Source organism: Delphinus delphis, chromosome 17 (genome assembly GCF_949987515.2).
Source record: "Delphinus delphis chromosome 17, mDelDel1.2, whole genome shotgun sequence".
NCBI classification, from domain to species: Eukaryota; Metazoa; Chordata; class Mammalia; order Artiodactyla; family Delphinidae; genus Delphinus; species Delphinus delphis.
In genome coordinates, this window is record NC_082699.1 from 12,727,394 (window position 1) to 12,747,015 (window position 19,622).

Sequence of the window (19,622 nt, forward strand, 5' to 3'; positions counted from 1 at the left end):
TTTATTTTAAAGCAAAGGCTGAAAAATGAAGAGCTTATTCGGTTAGCTGAAGAAAGACGAAAAGAAGCAGAAAGAAAGAAGAAAGAAGAAGAAGAAAAACATAACCTACAACTTCAGCACTACTATGAAAGAGAAAATATAATTGGTGAAGAAACAAAGGTAAGTTCCAGACAAAAATGTCTATGGAACCCGTAGTGCAACCCACTTTCACTCTGAGAGTGGTAGAGTAGTTAGCAAAAGGAAGAGAGCAGAGAAGGTGCTTTTGTCTCTCCTTTCGTCATAGTACTTTTTCTGGGGGCAGTGCACTGAACTTCTTGTACTAAATGATGTCACTGTGCTGCGTTGTGTTTTCCCTCCTATGAACAGAATAGGCTTACTTTCTGTCGCCATTCTTAGTCTTGTTCCCATAGTCCGTAGACTAGCACCCTCCACACTGTTCATGACAAGACTGAAGGTGTTTGGAAACTTTTGTAGCAATTTGTCAATGTAATTTTATGTCTGTTGAATCTATAAAATAGCTGGCCTTGAATTGTGTAACATCTTTTAAAAGTTTTTATTTATCTAGTACAGTTGACCTTTGAACAATGCAGGGATTAATCTGTGTGTGTGTAATTTATAGTTGGCTCTCCATACCTGCGGTTCCTACACATCTGCACATTCAACCAGTCACTGACTACAGTACTGTAGTGTTTGATGAAGAAAAATATTCCTGTATAAGTGGACCTGTGCAGTTCAAACCCATGTTGTTCAAGGGTCAACTGTAATTCAGTCTTACTCTGTTTTACACATCTGTCCACAATGGATTGGAAATTAAAAAAGAAACTTGTAGCTCACCACAGACTGGTTTGAAGTCCATGTCTCTGAGATGGGGGTTGATGTTCACACTTAGGCACATGAGTCAAAGTTATTAGACAGGAGTTTTCTCTCTAGAAAGCCAGTAGGCCCTTATGAAAATCCAGTTCACATCCTTGCTCATATTTCAAAGCTATATTTAAAATTTTGTTTGTATAGTATCACTAGGGACTTATTAAAAATGTGTCTTCCTGGTCTCATCTACAACGTATCTAATTTACTAAGTGTGATTTAGTAACCCTTAGGGGTTTGGATGCAGTTGGCCTGTGAACCACCCCTTGAAAAACCCTATGTCTTGTACGTTTAGCCCAATTTTAATTTTTAAAAAATTGTTTTCAGAAATTCAGATTTATACAGACATGATTTCTTGTAAGTAGAATTGACAAAAAGATTACTTTTAACCAGTGTGCTCCTTGGGTGTATTTATGATGTGATTTGCTAGATTGTTCAATGTGTAACCTACTATAGGTAACGTGAGCCATTTCTGGTGCAAATACATTCTTTGGATTTCTCATCCCAGGGTTTTATGATGATAGAAATAAGTATTCACAATTTGAATTTGCTGAAATGTTGTTTAAAAGGGAATTTATAGGGGCTTCCCTCGTGGCGCAGGGGTTAAGAATCTGCCTGCCAATGCAGGGGACATGGGTTTAATCCCTGGTCCAGGAAAATCCCACATGCCACGGAGCAACTAAGCCCGTGTGCCACAACTACTGAGCCTGTGCTCTAGAGCCTGTGAGCCACAACTACTGAGCCCACGTGCCACAGCTACTGAAGCCTGTGCACCTAGAGCCCGTGCTCCGCAGCAAGAGAAGCCACCGCAATGAGAAGGCTGTGCACCGCAGCTAAGAGTAGCCCCCGCTCGCAGCAACTAGAGAAGGCACACGCGCAGCAACGAAGACCCAACACAGCCATAAATAAATAAATAAAAAGGGAATTTATGAGTCAGATCTATATTTTTTGTTTTATTTTCAGTGTTGCAGGAACATTAGGCAGTATCCTTCATTTTTAGAATATATATAGTTGCTCATCCTTTTAAAGTATCATTGAAATGTCATATTATTCATATTTCTAATTGATAAAGTTTGTTTTTTAGAGCATTGTTGGGTTTATAGCAAAATTGAGCAGAAAGCAGAGAATATTTTATTGTAAAATTGATTATTTGAGAATGAAGGTTGTTAGTTTCTCACAGTTGTGTTTCTGCCATTTTCTTATTATGTCTAAGAAAAAAGCTATTTCTTAGGAATATGTAATTTTATGACTGTCATAGTTTAATTGTGAAGTAACATAAAGTTTTAGACCAACTTTGTTCCATTTAATGCATTCTGCCCTCAATTCTGAAATTATCATTGCTAGCTGTCATTTTTTAATTTATGTAGGCCTGATATATATTTTTGTCTACTCTTAGTTTTTACTTTTGTGTCTGCATTTTAAATTTTTTAGTCTGTATATTTATTTAGTTTGTTAAAATTTGTTTTTTTAATCCTAATCTGAGAGTTATACTATCATAATCAATATATTTGATCATATTAATTGAATTTCTGACTTTTTTGTTTTTGCTTCCTTGACAGTTACTTTTTTTTTTTAAATTATGTGGACTATGCTTTCTTTGCTTCATTCTCTGTAGTCCTTTAGAAGGTTTAACTTGTCTTTATAATTCTGCCTGTGGTCACCTAGAGTTTTTATTTTTAAACTTTGTCATATATTTCTAATTTTATCGAAGTCACTAGTGAAAGTAATATTTGATTTTGTACTGTGCAAAATGAACAATTTAACATACACATTTATAAACATACATTTATATTTTTATCCAGATAATTCTTATTGTATTTTGTTGGGAGTTTTTATGTTTTCAGCATTTTGATTTTAATACGAAGTTGGGAACTATTAGCTTTATTACACTGTAACCTGAAACCCTGTTTTATTTCCTTACGGAGACATAGAAACTCTATCACAATCCGTGATGCTCTTGGTGACAAGGGATCTAGATTTTAGAGATGTGTGCATGTATATATACACACACATACATGTTGGGATGTGTGTATATATACACACACACATAGACATACGTTGGTATGTGTATGTATGTATATATATATATATATATATATATATTTTTTTTTTTTTTTCTCCCCCTCAGCACTTGAGACAGCCCTCTCCTGTAGTTCCTGCTCTTCAGAACAAGATTGCAAGCAAACTCCAAAGACCTCCTTCAGTTGACAGCATTATAACTTCCTTTATTCAGGTATATACTCTTTTCTTTTGATTTATTCATCTTTGCTAAGTTACTTTGGATTGCGGGTATTGAATGAGATTTTCTTATTCATCTTACTTAGCTAGATTACATTTTTCACATCTGAAATATAGATGATGTTTACATTGATTTGTCTGTTGCTTCAGTTATAAATGATAATACTTGGTGCCCCAAAGTTTAAATTCTTTTGACAGATCATAATTTAGCAAGTGGTACTTGTCCAGGCCCCTCAGGAAGGCCTTTTCTCTGGTAATATGTCTTCTAGCTAGCTGTAGCTATGCTAATAAAGTCCCTTATACTGTAGACTGAGCTACAATCAGAAAAGCGCCAGGAAAATGTTCCAGAAGGGTTGATCCTTGAGTTGACTCTTGAGGAATGAGTAGGAATTTGCTATAAAGACGAGGAGGAAGAGGGACTTGCAGCATATGCAGAATCATGGAGGGCACTGTAAGCCAAGTGGCATGCGTGGAGAATACATGGTTTGTTCTGGCCTGCTGACACCTCACCAAATGGCAGAGGAGGTGAAGGCTAGAATGTATGCAGGGTGTTGTAGGGAGTGCTGAGGGGTTTGACTTTATTCCATAGGCCAGTGGATATTAAACAGGCTTTTTACCAGAATAGACAAACATATTAGAATGTTTTCCTCAAGCCCACCCTCTGAGATCTGATTCGGTAGGTCTGTGGTAATGTATGGGAATTCATGGTAATATTTTAAATAGGAGAATGACATGGCCTTGTTTGCCTTGCGTAATGTTCTCTCAGGCAGTGGTGGCGTGGAGATATAGTATGGAGGCTGGGCAAGACTGTAAACATGGAGAAAAGTTAAGATGCTTTTGCAGAAGTCCAGATGTGACTTTGAGGACCTAAACGAAGGCAGTGACATTAAGAACTAAGAAGAGGTGACAACTTCAAGATATATTTATGAGATACAGATAGTGCTGTTTATTGACTGTGTGTGACGGGTAGGAGTCAGTGACAACTGTCAGGTTTCTGGTGAGGGTTCTATAGAGTAGGCAGCTGAAAATACAGGTTGTGGCCAAGGAAGGCGCTCTGCACTGGATTTATAGTTTTGGAAACTACTAACATTATTGCTTGTCTAATTAGTATGATTGTCTAGGATGTGTTCAGGGGAAGTAAAGAGGGCTGAGGATGGAACAGTAGGGAATTACCAACATATAAGAAGCAGAGCAAGGAAATTGGGAGAGTGGCAATGATATCAGTTGCTACTGGCCAAGTAAAATAAGGGCTTAAAATGCCCATCAAATGCATCACTGAGGGATCACTTGGTAGGAGACGCAAAGGCTGTATAGTGAGGAGTGAATGGGAATAAGGAAGCAAACACCGTATGCACTGCACATACTGTTTTTTAAAGAACGGCTATGAAGGAAGAGAATGGACAATAGATAGTGATGAAGGGTGAGGTAAGTTTTTTAAAAAATGGAGAGATTTTTAAGCACAGGCTGTTAGGAAGGTGGTTGGAGAGAGGAAGAGGGTGGACAAAAAACAGTAATTGATGGAGGAGCTGAGAGTGACTTATCAGATACAGAGTACAGGTGAAGGGATTATCTTTGGATGGGGCAAGGCCTCTCCCATTGCAGTGGGAAGAAAAAATAAATGTAAGTAAGCTTATAGACAGAGTGGTGGGGAGTTTGGTTTCCCTTACATATAGTTACTTCAAAATAATTCCTCTTTTAAAGCTTCTGAGTAGGGAAGACATACTGAGTGTATCTTTGTTGTGATTGTTAAACAGGAAAGTTCCATGTCCAGGGCACAGTCTCCTCCGGTACCTGCCAGGAAAAATCAGCTTCGTGCAGAAGGTAGAGTGGACTATTAAACCTGTAATCTAGACTATTTCTGTTTTTAACTTTTTGTTTTGAAAAACAGACTCACAAAATATGAAACAGTATAGAGAGGTGCTGTGCACCCTCCCCCCAGCTTCCCTCAGTCGTGCAATATCACAACCAGGAAATTGGCATTGGCATACTCCACAGACCTTCATCAGGTTTCACAGTTTTCACATGGACTAATTTACGTGTGTGTGTGTGTGTGTGTGTGTGTGTAGTTCTATGCATTTTTATCATGTATAAGTTGTGTGGCCACCACACAATCACGATACAGAACTGTCCATCACCACGTAGGAACTCCATTGTGCTGCCCCTTTATAGTTACACTCCCCTGTCCCCCCTGCCAAGAATGTTTCTTACCATTTGAAATTCCTGTATTATCAGAAATGTGTTTGTGGGTCTTAATGATGTTCATAAATATGATCTATATATACAAAGCGTTAAAAATAACTTTCATAAAAATGTCACTCTGAGCATTTTAGCTTTATGATAAGTCAGGTTTGTTTAATATTTAACCTTTTATTCGTATACATGTCTTACTTTTCACTTATCAATGTGAATTTGCAGAGGAGAAAAAAAATGTAATTATGGAATTATCAGAAATGAGAAAGCAGCTTCGTAGTGAAGAGCGGCGTCTGCAAGGGCGGTTGCTGCACATGGACAGTGAAGATGAAGTTCATATAAGGCAAGTTTAGAATTGCATTTTTTTTTTTTGTGGTTAGTGGGCCTCTCGCTGTCATGGCCTCTCCCGCTGCGGAGCACAGGCTCTGGACGCGCAGGGTCAGTGGCCATAGCTCTCGGGCCCAGCCGCTCCGCGGCATGTGGGATCTACCCGGACTGGGGCACGAACCCATTTCCCCTGCATCGGCAGGCGGACTCTCAGCCACTGCGCCATCAGGGAAGCCCTAGAATTCCATTTTTTGTTTGTTCTTGTGTTCTTTTCTGTCAGGATAAGGAATCAGAACATATCCAGTAATTCTACAGTTTTGGAACAGGATTAATTATCTTTATCATAAAGCCACATCTGTTAGAATTTTGCATGCTTGAAAAAAGTTTTTTTTTTTTTTTTTTTTTTTGCGGTACTCGGGCCTCTCACTGTCGTGGCCTCTCCCGTTGTGGAGCACAGGCTCCGGACGCGCAGGCTCAGCGGCCATGGCTCACGGGCCCAGCCGCTCTGCAGCATGTGGGATCTTCCCGGACCGGGGCACGAACCCGTGTCCCCTGCATCGGCAGGCGGACTCCCAACCACTGCGCCACCAGGGAAGTCCTTGAAAAAAGTTTTTAATGGATTATTGGTGAAATTGTAATGACTGAAATAGCCTTTCCCTCCCCCCAAAAGAAATCTAGCTAAATAATTACATTCTAGTGGAGGGACTCAGTATAACTAATTCAAAATAGTGTATGATTTTTTTAGTGTGTTTGCAGTATGTGGTAGGTTTTCTTTCTTTTCTTTTTTGGCAGAACGGCTCTTTCTTTAATTAGCTAATGTGCTATTTAATTCACATTCTTCAATTTTATGTAGATAACATTGCCTTCATAAAACATTTCTTCGCAATTGTAAAATCTATTCACTGTGAAAATATGGGATATTTAATGAATATTGATTTAACCTAATATAAAATATTTAAGCAGAGAATTTTAATTGTCCTTCCGTACTGCCAGTAGTATATTTATGGCAATGGTGATGACAGTGGTGGCGTTGATAGGAGGAAGAAAGAAAAAAAAGAAGAAAGAAGTAGCACTTTCTTGAAGACAAACCAAAAGTGTTATCCCTAACCATGGCATCTTTAATAGGATTAGTGAAAAATCAGTATTGGGAACAGGCCATTCTTCAAGCTCTATCTTTGAGATAGTTTGCCTCACTACAGAGAAATCACTGAGTGAAAGATAATTGACTAAATTGGGACTCATGTACAGAAGGCAGACGGATGCAGAAGTTCCTTTGTAAGCTAATCTAAGTGATAAGGAAGCCCAAGATAGGAAAGAGATGGTTGAAACAAGACTAGAAGAAGACATAGACTAGACAATTATAAAAACAATCTCCTTACTGTCCCTTTCTCAGTCTTCGAAAAAGTCAGGCATAGAAACTTGGTCCTTGAGAGGAAAATGATAATAGGAATGGAAAACTTCAGAGGTGGAATAACCATTCCATCAGCAGTGTATTGTTTTCTGAAATACTTATTTTCCAGCAAAATAACTTAATAGACTACCAAACATTTCTGATCATTTTTGCCAAAAGGACTCCTAAATTTTCTAAAGCAATATTCTTCAAACTGCAGGTTGCAGTCTTTTAGTAGGTTGTAAAATCAATGCAGTGGGTAACTACCACATTTTCCTTAAAGAGTGTTTATCTAAAAAAAATCATTTATTTTGGCATAATTTTAGTTTATAGAAAAGTTGCAGACATAGTATAGAGAGTTTCCATACACCCCTCACCTAGTGCTCGCTGTTGTTAACATCTTACATTCCCAGAATATGTTTGTCACAACTAAGAAGCTGACATTGGAACATTACTACAAACTAAATTCCAGACTTTATGGATTTCTCCAGTTTTTCCATCAGTGTCCTTTTTCTGTTCCAGGATTTAGTCAGTACAGGGTACCACACTGCATTTAGTTGTCGCATCTCCTAGTCTCCTCTATTCCGGGACAGTTTTTCAGTCTTTCTTGTTTTTCATGATTGTGACAGTCTAGAGGGGTACTGGCCAACTATCCTATAGAATGTCCCCCAGTCTACATTTGTCTGATGTTTTCTCATGATGAGGCTGGGGTTAAGGGGTTTTGGAAAGAATAGCACAGGGTAGCCTTCTCATCACATCGTATCGGCAGGTATGTGACATCCATATGATAGTGCTGGAATCACTAAGTTTACCACACTGGCAAGAATTGAGAGGTAGTGGGAATAAGCTCCATCTTCTGGAGAGGGGTTATCTACATATATTATTTAGAATTCTTCTGTAAGAAAGATTTGTCCCTTCTCCTCTCTTTATTTATTCAGCCATTTATTTATATCACTGTTGTTTCATGTATATTTATTTTGTACTTTGGGTTATAATGTTATTTATAACATTATAGTATTATGTTATTTATGTTGTTGCTCAAGTTGTTGCAACTTAGGCCATTGGGAGCTCTTTCATGTTGGCTCCTGTATCTCTTTGATATGTCCCATCCTTTTGTTTCTTGAGCACTTTTTTACTTTCTGTTACTGCAAGATGCTCCAGGCTCATCTTGTATATTCCCTGTCCCCTGCCCTGGAATCAGCCATTTCTCCAAGGAGACCTGGTTCCTCTTGGAGAATGGTATTTAGAAACCAAGCTCTCGGTGGGCAGAGCTAGATAGTATATGTATATATACTAAGTCATAAACATTATCTGTAATTGTTCCTGTGTCTATCAATTTGTGTACACGTTAAATTCACACTGATATTTCTGACTGTAATCCAGGATGTGGTAGGATTTTAATGTAGCATGTTAACCTGCCTAATTATGCTTTGCTTAGATTTTTGTTGGCATTCTCTAGGCATGTTCTGGCTAAGTAAACAAGGTGAGGAAATTTCAAGATACAGACTGGCTAGGTAATGGAATGTTAACCCAAGGTGGTAATTTTCAACAAAGAATTCTTCCATAGTAGGTCAACTACTTCTTAGTAATGGAGAGGTCAGTATAGTTTTTCTGTATTTACTTTCAAGATGTTATAAATGCCTTAACTTTTGCAGCTTTCCATATTCCAGACATGCATATTCCATTAAATCTAATGGATCGCTGACTTTTTATTTTCTTTATTTTCATTCATAAACTGAAGACTGTGCTCTCTTTTAGCAAACCAGTGTAAGAAAGAGAAGCCGGGCAGCTTTTCAGTTTTCTCACTTGCAAATCTTACACAATAATTTCCACCCCATGAGATTCTAGTGAAGAATAAATAAATGTATGTATTTGAAAGCACTTTGTAAATTCTGTGTGCTAACTTAAGTTAGATAATATATGTTAGAATTACCATCATTTAGCAAGAATTGGTTAAATACATTTAACTTCGGGGTAGTGTTCGATATGTATTGTGATCAGCGACATCTCAGTGTTGGCTCTTTATTCCAGTTTTACAAATAGTTTCACAAAAAGAATCTCTTATTCATTAATTAATTCACCATATTATTGAATTCCTAATAGTGCTAGGCACCCCCAGCTCACATGCAAAGAAGAGCTAATAACCTAATTCCTAACTGAACAGCCTACTTAACTATTAGCATTAATGGTATACAGGAGTCCAATTTAATGGCCTCCAAAAGCCTTTTTAGTATTTGTTTTGCATTTTAATGAATCTCTGTTGCAGTTCCTATCCCCCTAGGTGGTTCACTATTAGAGGCCTATGTCAGCCTTGACAAGGTGATTTTGTGGCTTTGGTGAAACCTTCCCCATAAAAGGAAACCCCAGGAGAGCAGGGGGCATTGCCTGTGGGGATCCCAGCTCCTCCCATCTAGGTGCTTAGGGAAGATTTAGTGAATAAAGACATGAAGGCAGGAGTCTGGCAAACTTCTAGCTTAGAGCTACATTTTAAAAACTAGAGGGGACCCACCTAGGGCTGAGGGAAACAGCAGCAAATACTTTATTTTCAGGGCTGGAGATACCATCCCCCATCCCTGTTTTCTATTATCATCACTCCCCCAAAGTCCTAGCAGAAAAATCCCTTACTAAGCTACCTGCCTATTTTGCTAACTTCCTAGGTTAACAAAGGAAGAAATAGAGTAGTAATTAACTAATTAGGTATCAAGTTCCCAGAAAGCCCACTGTAAAATTAGTTGGGGGACTGTGGATAATACCTCTTATTTTGGGCAGCATATTTATGCTGTATTTCTCTGTATAATTTCTGTTTTAGGCTGAGGGGAAGGTAACATTTATTGAGACCTAGTACATGTCAAGTACTATGCAGGGTACTTTACAATATATAATTTCATTTAATCTCATGCTCACAACAAGACTAAAAGGGTAGACATTATCTGCATCTTACAGATGGTGCAGTCAAACTTCTAGTAAGTTGCAAAGCTGGTCTTTGAATCTTGGTTTCTTTGACCAAAGACTAATCTTTCTACTACACAAACATTTTAAGGTAAAGCTAACTCATTCTGTTCTTCCAATAAGATACTTTGCTTCTGAGCATTTTGAAAGATTATAATGACCTTATAAATACCCTGGTTTTTTTTTAAGTTAATTAATTATTAATTTATTTTTGGCTTGTTGGGTCTTCGTTTCTGTGCGAGGGCTTTCTCTAGTTGTGGCAAGCGGGGGCCACTCTTCATCGCAGTGCGCGGGCCTCTCACTGTCGTGGCCTCTCTTGTTGCGGAGCACAGGCTCCAGACGCGTAGGCTCAGTAGTTGTGGCTCACGGGCCTAGTTGCTCCGCGGCATGTGGGATCCTCCCAGACTGGGGCCCGAACCCGTGTTCCCTGCGTTGGCAGGCAGATTCTCAACCACTGCGCCACCAGGGAAGCCCCCCTGTTTTTTTAATACGAGGAATTGAAATAACAGCTACTAGAATAAATTTTTATAATATATTGTGGTGAAAGATGCCAAATTTCTTGTACAGGGAGTTAAATGTCAACTCAGATTTTTTTCCTAGAAGACACTTTTATCATAATTTGTCATTTTCTACAGGAAAAGAGAAAGGAATCCCATGGATGTATTTGACATGGCCAGACATCGGTTACAGGCTCCAGTCAGAAGACAGTCACCTAAGGGCCTAGACACTACTACTTTTCAGAATATTCATGACTTTAATGAGCTGAAAGATAGAGGTGAGTAGAATGCTGCTATTGTAATGATACAGCAAGAGTGTCCTACCCATATTTAAGTATCTTTAAAGACGTTTGTATCCTTTTTCTAAAGTAAAGTTTCATTTATGGTATATATTTTAAGTGATGCTGAATGAAACTTCTGTATACTCTAGTTCTTCAATTTGCCAATCTGGTGGATGGACCTTTAGTTTGGCTATTTTCCTTTGGAGGGCATACAGCTCTTAAAGCCTCAGGAGTGGATTAGATCAGTAAAATAGTGTGAAGAGTGGCACCTGACATTGAGTGGAGGATGGACAGCCAGATGAGCTTAGTAAAGAGGTGGAGAAGGCAGAGTCAGTGACTGGAGGTTAAGCAGGAGAATGTGGTGTCCTGAAAGCTGAGGGAAGAGAGTGTATCGGGGAGGAGGGACTATGTAGAATGAATATTGGAAGGTGTCAGTTGGATCAGAGGTCATTGGTGACCTCAACTAGATCTTTTTTGGTGGAATTATGGGATCAGAAGCCGATCAGAAGCCAGTTAGCTTTGGAAATGAGGACTGAATAAATAGGAAGCAAAGTGTTGAGGCAATGAACAGAAGAACCCTTGGAAGAAGGGTGGCTGGGAAGGGGAGGAACACAGGGTCTGGAGCTGGAGGAGCTTGTTAGGAAGCTGATGTGAAAGCTGTTACAGGAGGCAGAGGCTTACAACATAGGGGAGGGAGGGAACGTCTTTGAAGAGAGCAGGGTCCCTGAGTAGAAAGGAGGAAATGCAGGACTTTTGAAGGAAGGGAGTAGAGAAATTTGATGCGGCCACTTAGGAGGAGGAGAGAAAGCTTATTAGGGAAGTATGATTGCCAAGGTAACAGAGGCTTGGGAGACTGAGAGGAACCAAAATGTGTGTTACCTGTGATTTTTCTTCAGGTGCACTCACAGAGCGGCCGTTGGGATAGAGGAGGCGAGTTGTTGGATGGTGGTTTTATGACCTATACCACATGAATTGGAGTTTACACTTTTCTTCTGCTTCTTATTTTTAAAAGTAATATCTATTTTAGAAAGTTTTGAAAATTTAGGATAGAGGGAAAAATCACTTTACGCAAATCACCTAAATATAAACACAATTAATATTTTGTATATTTACTAGTCTTTCTGAGCTTAATTAAAACAAAAAAAGTAAAATAAAAACTAGATGTAATTATTTAATTTTCTTTGTTTTTTTTCACTTAGATATACATGTGTCATCAATTACATATACCATAGTTATGTTTTTGTTCTGTCATTTATTGATTACTTATTATATGCCAGGTATTATATTAAGCCAGTAGGTCTCAGGGGCCTTCTTGAGGTCAAAACTATTTTTTTTTTAAACATCTCTACTGGAGTATAATTGCTTTACAAAACTATTTTTATTATAAACTAAGACATTATTTGTCCTTTTCATTTTTATTCTCTCCTGTGTGTACAGGTTTTCCAGAGCATATATGGCACATGATGACTTCATTGCTCTGAAGCTAATAGAATATGTTTTTGTATTAATGTTTTAAAAATTTCTTAGGTTTAATTTCTAATATGATGGGGGGCAGTAAATAAAAGCTCTTTGGGGTCCTTAACTTTTAAGAGGGTAAAGAGGTCTTGAGAACAAAAAGGTTTAAACTGTAAAATTGAGCCATTCATTTCCCTGTTACCACATCTAGTCCTCATTGATCATATGACTTAGTTGTTGATGTCTCTTGTTTTTATAGAGAGGAAAATGAGTCTGGAAGTGGGGAAATCAGGCTCCAATCCAAGTTTGTGTGTCCAGAGTCTCTTCTGTTAACCTTGCTCTTAATCATTTTCTAATTCTTAGATATTCAGCATGCTTCTCATTTCCCACTATTGTTACCAAATCAGGTCCGGCTGCTTGTCGCTTAAAAAAATCAGTACTCGCAAAAGTTGGTGGAAAGGAAAGTTGTTTTTAATCAGAATGCTGACAATCTGGCGAGATGCTGGACTCAATGTCCCCCAAAAACCATCCTTAAGATTCTGCTGGGCCATGAAAGTTTTTAAAGGGAAAGAGGGAAGTCATCTCAGTTACTCATTGGGATGGGGGTCAGAGTCATCGCCCCCCCACTGTGTGCAGGCCTGTTGACTACTCATGATCATTCTTTAGTTGCTATTCACACAGTTTGTGAGATTACTGAAGGGGAAGCTAGGGAAGAGATCTGGTCATCTGTTAATTACTTATTCTTCATTTCTACTTCTTTGATCTACAGAAAGAACCAACACATTAGGCAAGGTATTGTGTGATCAAAAGATTTGAAAGGTGTGCTAGGGCTGGAGATGAGGAGAGCATGGGGGTGCCTGGTTTAAGGTTAATGACAGACAAAGGGGCCTCCTGCAGAGAGCTCTTTCCTGCCGAAAGCTGCTTACAAATCCCCACTTGGCAGAACATCATTCCGTTTCTGTGGGATCATGCATGAAGGTCTTTGTAACTTCTTCATGCTGACATACAGTGCTGTATTCTTAGGGTGGAAGTTGTCGGCATGGGTCTGTAGCATCTCTTTGCTGGCAGTTGTAGTTGCCCATTTACATATGTGGGCAGAACAAGCGACTGCTCAAGGTGGAGCAGTTTATGTCACGGCTGCAGTCTGATCATCATGCAGTCCGCTTTTTCCTTCTGGTGGCAGGTACAGTATCTGTAAAACAACTCAGGAGTGTGCATCAGACACTGAGTCTGTGACTCTGTTGTCCTGATCATTAGCCGCTTGAGCCTGCTCCTTTGTGACTCAGGGAGGCCTGGGAGACTTCAGCTTCTCTATAAACAAGAGGCAGGAGACAAGGAGGGGCCTTTGTACTTGGGTTGGGGGCGGGGCATAGGGTTCTGATTAGTTCCACTGTGGATCAAAAGGAATATTGTCAAGACTTTTTAAATGTGTGAACTATATTTTTATTCTCAAGATTTAAAAATTAAGGTTTAACATTTTAATTCTGATCAGTTGATAATTCTTGAACTTGTGGCATAGGTGAATTCTTAGACTGTCATTTCCTGCAGAAATGACATCCCTCCTAAAGCTCCAGGCAGCCTGCATTTATCTTTTCATTTTTTTTGGCATGATATTTACAAATATTAATTGGCCAATAACATTATGGTTTCATTTTTCCAGTGTATTTTAGGGATCGGCTGTGATTCAGTGTCTGGTGGCTGCCTGAGTTACAGCCATCTGAATAATTGCTTGGATGTACCTGCACATAGTGGCAGGCTCTGGGTGGCATCTTGGGGGAGTGGGAAGGTCAGGATGGAGAATGTGGCAGTCAGCTGCTGCTTGCTCTGGGGGCTCCCTTATAATGGTGATAAGTTTGTGAAAAGGCATTTATTTAAAGAATGTTAATTTTGTGTTCATTAGTTTTATGATGATGTCCTTTGACTTTGCTGATTGATGTCTCGTTATTTATACTGTTCCTATTTATAGTGAAGTTTTATAAAATCTCATTTGGAAACAAGATTTAACTTGGTTATATAACTTATTTTTGTACCAGATTCAGAAACACGAGTTGATTTGAAATTTATGTACCCGGATCCTCCAAGAGATTATCATACCTTAGAGATTCAGCAGCAAGCCTTGCTAAGAGAGCAGCAGAAGAGACTGAATAGAATGAAAATGCAGGAAGCTGCTGAAGGTAAGAAATAATCATTGCTGTTTCACAGTTTCAATGGGTTGTTTTTTTGTTGGCTTTCTCAGTCTCTGGTATTGATTTCAATCCGAGGCAGGCTCCCTCCACTGGCAGCTCCATACTCACATGCCCCTTTTGGCCTATAGTCCCTGAGAAGAGTAAGTCCCAGAGAGGGCTGTGATTGGCTTGACTGGGGTATGTTATTTGTGCATGGGAGGGGTCCAGCCACTCATGATAGCCAGGAGGACTGAGTACCTTGACTAGGCCAGGTGGTATCTGCACCAGGGTAAGGAATGCTGGGCAGACACATTGGTGTCCTATGGGACATTTCTCTACTGTGTGTGTCTGTGAGTTTTGATATAGCATAAAATCTGTAAAGCTTCAGACTGGGCTATGAGTATATTTCTTTGTAATTAGCCAATCAACAGATACTTACTGAGTGCCTACTATGAGCCTGGGTAGTGACCTATATCCAGGGTAAATGGTGATGAATGAAATATGCCACTGCTCTCAAGGGGCTTATACTCTGTTGGAGAATTTAGATGCTTAAAAAGTGTGAGTGTGATGAATGTTGCAAAGGAGATAGCTAGGGTCCCTTGGGAGTGTGTAACTAGGGGTGGGGTGGGCAGGCACCTAGAGGTGGAGTGGAGCTAGTGGCCGCAGAGAACATCAGTGGGCCCTATTGACCCGGGTGTCCTGCATGACCTTCACACATATCTCACCAGCTTTGCCTGCCTTCAGGCCATTGAGTGCAGCCATGGAAAATGAGTCATAAAAATGCAGCAGTTAGGTAACAAGAATAGAAGGAGATAGGAGATGGTCCTAGCAGTTATTTTCAGGAAAATTCAAAACCCTACCTTATTAGCAGGCTTGTCTGACCTACAGAATCTGAAGAACCTATTTTTGACTACATGAGAGTATCACAGGAGTAAGTGATGTACCACTTTAGGCCCTGATCACAGGTCAAGGCTTCAGTAAAGACTGACAGGGAAAGTCTTCCCTCCATCTTGCATAGAATTTTTAACAGTGGTCTCACTGATCACCCTCTGACAGCAGAGTAACCCAAAGTCTGTGATAAATAGTAGGCATATCATCAGGAGAGAAGAGAGAAGCAGGTACAGTCTTCAACCTTTACACCCATTTTGGTGGCATTTTTCCTTAGGAGACCCAACTGATGATCTGATCTGGTGTGATCTTGGCAACTTGCTCTGATTAGCCCAAAAGTAGTCCTCATGTGGAAATAGGTCCATTTTGGGACTGAGGGTATCCATCCCCTACAGCAACTACCCCACAACTTCTACCAAACACTGTGATGACTTAATTCATAAGAATATGGTTTAACTATAAAACAATCAAAAATGTGGGTATAAAATATTCTAACAAGGAATACAGGCTATCATTGGCAGCCTATTTATTCCCACAGGCAGTAGCTAAAAGGATAAAGTGCACTATTGAGAGGAACACATAGGAACCCTGGTCATATCAGAGGGGCCTTTGGGTTACCTGATCCAAAATCTTTGCCCCGGAACCAGGTGCCTGGAGTTGAATTCAATTTCCTTCAATTCCACGTGAGGGAGTTGTTTAACTCTTCTCAACAATTTTCTACACAGATTGTAGAAATATGAGGGGAGATGGTTATTTTTCTATAGGCATCAGTTTTAAATTCACAATGATTTTACTTTTTATATTTATTACATGTGAATGGGAGAATTTTATCCAACTAGAATGGATTGGACGCTGGGTTATATTTATTAATAAACAAGTAGTATCTTAAAAAATTCTGAAATGTGATCATTGAAAAGTAATCTCTAGTAAAGAGTTAATTACAAAAGCTATTCTATTTTTTTTTTTTGTGGTACGCGGGCCTCTCACTGTTGTGGCCTCTCCCGTTGCGGAGCACAGGCTGCGGACACGCAGGCTCAGCGGCCATGGCTCACGGGCCCAGCCGCTCCACAGCATGTGGGATCCTCCCGGACCGGGGCACAAACCTGTGTGCCCTGCATTGGCAGGCGGACTCTCAACCACTGTGCCACCAGGGAAGCCCTACAAGAGCTATTCTAAAATTTATTTTTGTTTTTAAAGTATTTTCTAACTTTTTAATTTGTTTTTGCTCTCCACTGGCTACAGTTGACTTGGATGCTGTCCCAAGCACTAAAGTACAAGACCACAGAATGGTAAGAAAAGTTATAATTTTTCAAGCTAGTTTTTGGGTGATAGAAATTTTTAGGAGTATGGTAAGTGAGTATTCCAATTTTGAATTCTTCAGGAATATTGAGTTAAGAAAGAATTTAAAACTTGTCCCATCAGTGTAGTGGGTAGCTAAAGAGATATTAGTGTAATATGTAGAGGAAGCATATTGTAATGAGTAAGAACAAGACTCTAGGGCTAGGCTGTTCAAGTTAGCCTGTTTTTAGCTGTGTGACTTCAGGCAAGGTATTTAATCTTTCTTTGCCTCAGTTTCCTAATATGTAAAGTGGGATGATAGTGTTTATCTCTGAGGGTGGCTGTAAGATTAAAATCAATTAATATCTGCAGGCACTTAGGGACAGGCCTAGCATGTAGTAATTTCTATATAAATGTTTATTAACTAAATAAAAAATAGCTCAAAGGCTGTTGTGAGGATTAAATGAGATAATATATTAAAAGCCCTTATAGGGCCTGTCCCATAATGAGTGAGGTCAGTTAGCAGCAGTAGTGGAAGTAAGAGTCTAATCCATGTAGTGGTGAGACCTGTCAAGAAGCTAAGCAAGGTAAGGGCACAACTCTTATCCTGAGGAAGGGACTCTCAAGCATAGACTGAACAAAAGGAAGGGGATGAGCCAGTTTTCAGTCAACAAATATTTGTTAAATACTTACTGTGGACCAGCTAATATTCTAGGTGTTTGTGGGCACAGGAGTGAACAAAAGGAACAAAAATCTTTGTCCTCTGAGGGCTTACTTTCTAGAAAGAAGGAGAGACAATAGACAAATAAAATACTTAGTATGTTGAATCGTGGGGCTCTGGAGAAAATGATAGCTGGGAAGGGGGCACTGGGAGGACTAGAAGGAAGGGTTTACAGTCTGAAGGACAGTGAGCAGGGAAGGCCTCACTGTGAGTGGGTAACATTTGAGAAAGGACGTCAGGGAGGTGTCGTGTGAAATATCGGGGGACACATCTGGAGGAAGAACCTCGCAGGTAGAGGCCCCGGGCAGGAGTGAGCCTCATGTGTACCAGGAGAGCGTGAGTCCCGGGGAGCCTGGACCTCCAGGAGCAGGGGTGGGTGGGAGCAAATGAGGCAGAGAGCGGGTGATGAGCAGCAGAGCCTCAGGGGGCCTTAGGGTGTTGCCTTTTATGCTGTGAATGTGATGAGAGGCTCCCAAAGTTTTGAGCAGAGGAGTGACATGATTGGTTTCATGTTTTAACAACTGACTGCCATTCACTGAGAATAGACTGAGGGGGACAGGAGGCTACTGCTATAATCTAATTAAGAGATAAGGTGCTTTGGCCTGGAGTGGGAGCAGTGGAAGTCATAAGTGGTTGGATTTACTTTGAAAGGAGATAGGATTTTTGACATATTGGATGTGGGGCATGAGAGGAGTCAAAGGTGGACTTCAAGGTTTTTGGTTGGAGTTGCTATTTACAGAGATGAAGAAGCAGGAAAAACGGGTTTCAGGGTGAGGGAGAAGGTCAGGAACTTAGTTATAGTCATGGTAAGTTTGAGATGCCTGCTAGACAAATAGTTGGAGCTGGTGAGTAGATGGGTAAGAGAGAGAGTTTGAGGAAAGACTGAGGTTGAAAATAAATTTAATCTTCCCCCCCACTAATGATACAGGTAGTATTATCCCCATTTTCAGATTATAAAAGTAAGACTCAGCTAGGCTGTTAGTTGCCCAGCGTTACCAGTTGGTAGCTGTTGGTGCTTGGTTTTGAAGTGATAATGGTGATAACAACGTTGCAGTAGCAACACTCTGTACGTGCACGAGGTACCTGACATTTATTTGCTCTGAAGTTCACAAGGTATGCTTATCCCCATTTTACATAAGAGGAAACTGCTAGCCATGGCCACACAGCCAGTGAGCAGAAAAGCCCATGTCTGAATGCAGGCTGGACTCCGGAGCCCCTCCCTGTCCCTGTACCACATTGCTTGAGATGTATGGACACCTTTTCTGAATACCCTGTAGGTTTCTTTGTATGTGGCAGCCATATTTCTCAGTGAAAAATACTGAAATTTAACTTCTGGGATTTTGATCAAAATCCTGGATTAATAACACCATATTTTGCTGAGTAGAAACTGAGCATAAGCCAACAGTGTAACATGGCTGTTACAAAAAAAGCTAAAAAGTTGTGGGTTCACCTTCCTAGGAACTGGATCATATGGAAAACTCAAGGTGAAACTGGGGAAGAGTGTCAGGGAGAAGATAGGGCTGAGGTGGGCCTTGATCACGCTCTCCTGTGTGTGAAGAACTGTGATGCAGAAGAGAAGCTGGGCAGTGTGTATGCAGTGCTAAGAACAGCTGGTGAATATTAGATGCTATTATTACCATTACTGTCATGCTAGAAAGCAGACGTAGAGTCAGTGGGTGTTAAATGTAAAAGAATTTAGTACATGGAAGAACTCAGTGAAAGAGAAGAACTTTCCGATAACCAATGCTATGTCTCAGTGGAGTGCATTTCCTTAGAAATTAATGGACAGCTCTTCACTGGAGTATTCTAGCACATCCTAGAAATCTGGAAGGGAAGTGCAGAGAGGTGGTGTTGGGTGACTTTAGGTTCCTTCCAGTATGTAAGGTGACATTATTGTAAAACTCTCTGTATGTAAATTTCTTACCTCTAATTTGAGAGCTCCTTACAAGCCCAACCCTAGCATTATTTTTTCGCTACTCCTGTCCCTCACTATCTGTGCTATGCCTTTGTGACAGCTGCTGTCACAAGGGGCTCTCATTATCTGAGGGTATGCCTCTCCCCCATGGGACTGTGATCCACTCCAGAACAGAAACTCTTACTCATCTTTGTATCTCCAGTTCCTAACACAGAGGAAAATAGTAAGTGCACTAAACAGATTTATTGAGAGAATGAATAAATCTCGACAGTGGTTTAAAGACTTTTAAAGTGGGTTCACTGCTTCGTACTCTATTATATTTTTAACAGCAATAATGTAACTCTTAATAAAAGGTCTTTCCTGTATTTTCTGGGCGTGGTGGAGGAGGGAAGCAGCCAGTTCTACTTCACCCTGTCCTCTTTTGCTAATTTTGGGGAGAGTGTGGAGACTTGTGCCTTAGTACA

General features: G+C 40.0%; 1 protein-coding gene across 3 annotated transcripts in view; it reads left to right on the plus strand.

The window, feature by feature from the left end:
• CSPP1 (centrosome and spindle pole associated protein 1) overlaps positions 1-19,622 on the plus strand; it is a 109,614-nt gene that overhangs the window by 77,779 nt on the left and 12,213 nt on the right. For all 3 annotated transcript variants that reach the window (XM_059994737.1, XM_059994738.1, XM_059994739.1), the window contains 7 exons: positions 13-159; positions 2,993-3,097; positions 4,857-4,923; positions 5,518-5,635; positions 10,594-10,733; positions 14,225-14,365; positions 16,487-16,533. In XM_059994737.1, coding sequence (XP_059850720.1) covers positions 13-159; positions 2,993-3,097; positions 4,857-4,923; positions 5,518-5,635; positions 10,594-10,733; positions 14,225-14,365; positions 16,487-16,533 — 765 coding nt within the window. The remainder of the gene's footprint in view (positions 1-12; positions 160-2,992; positions 3,098-4,856; positions 4,924-5,517; positions 5,636-10,593; positions 10,734-14,224; positions 14,366-16,486; positions 16,534-19,622) is intronic.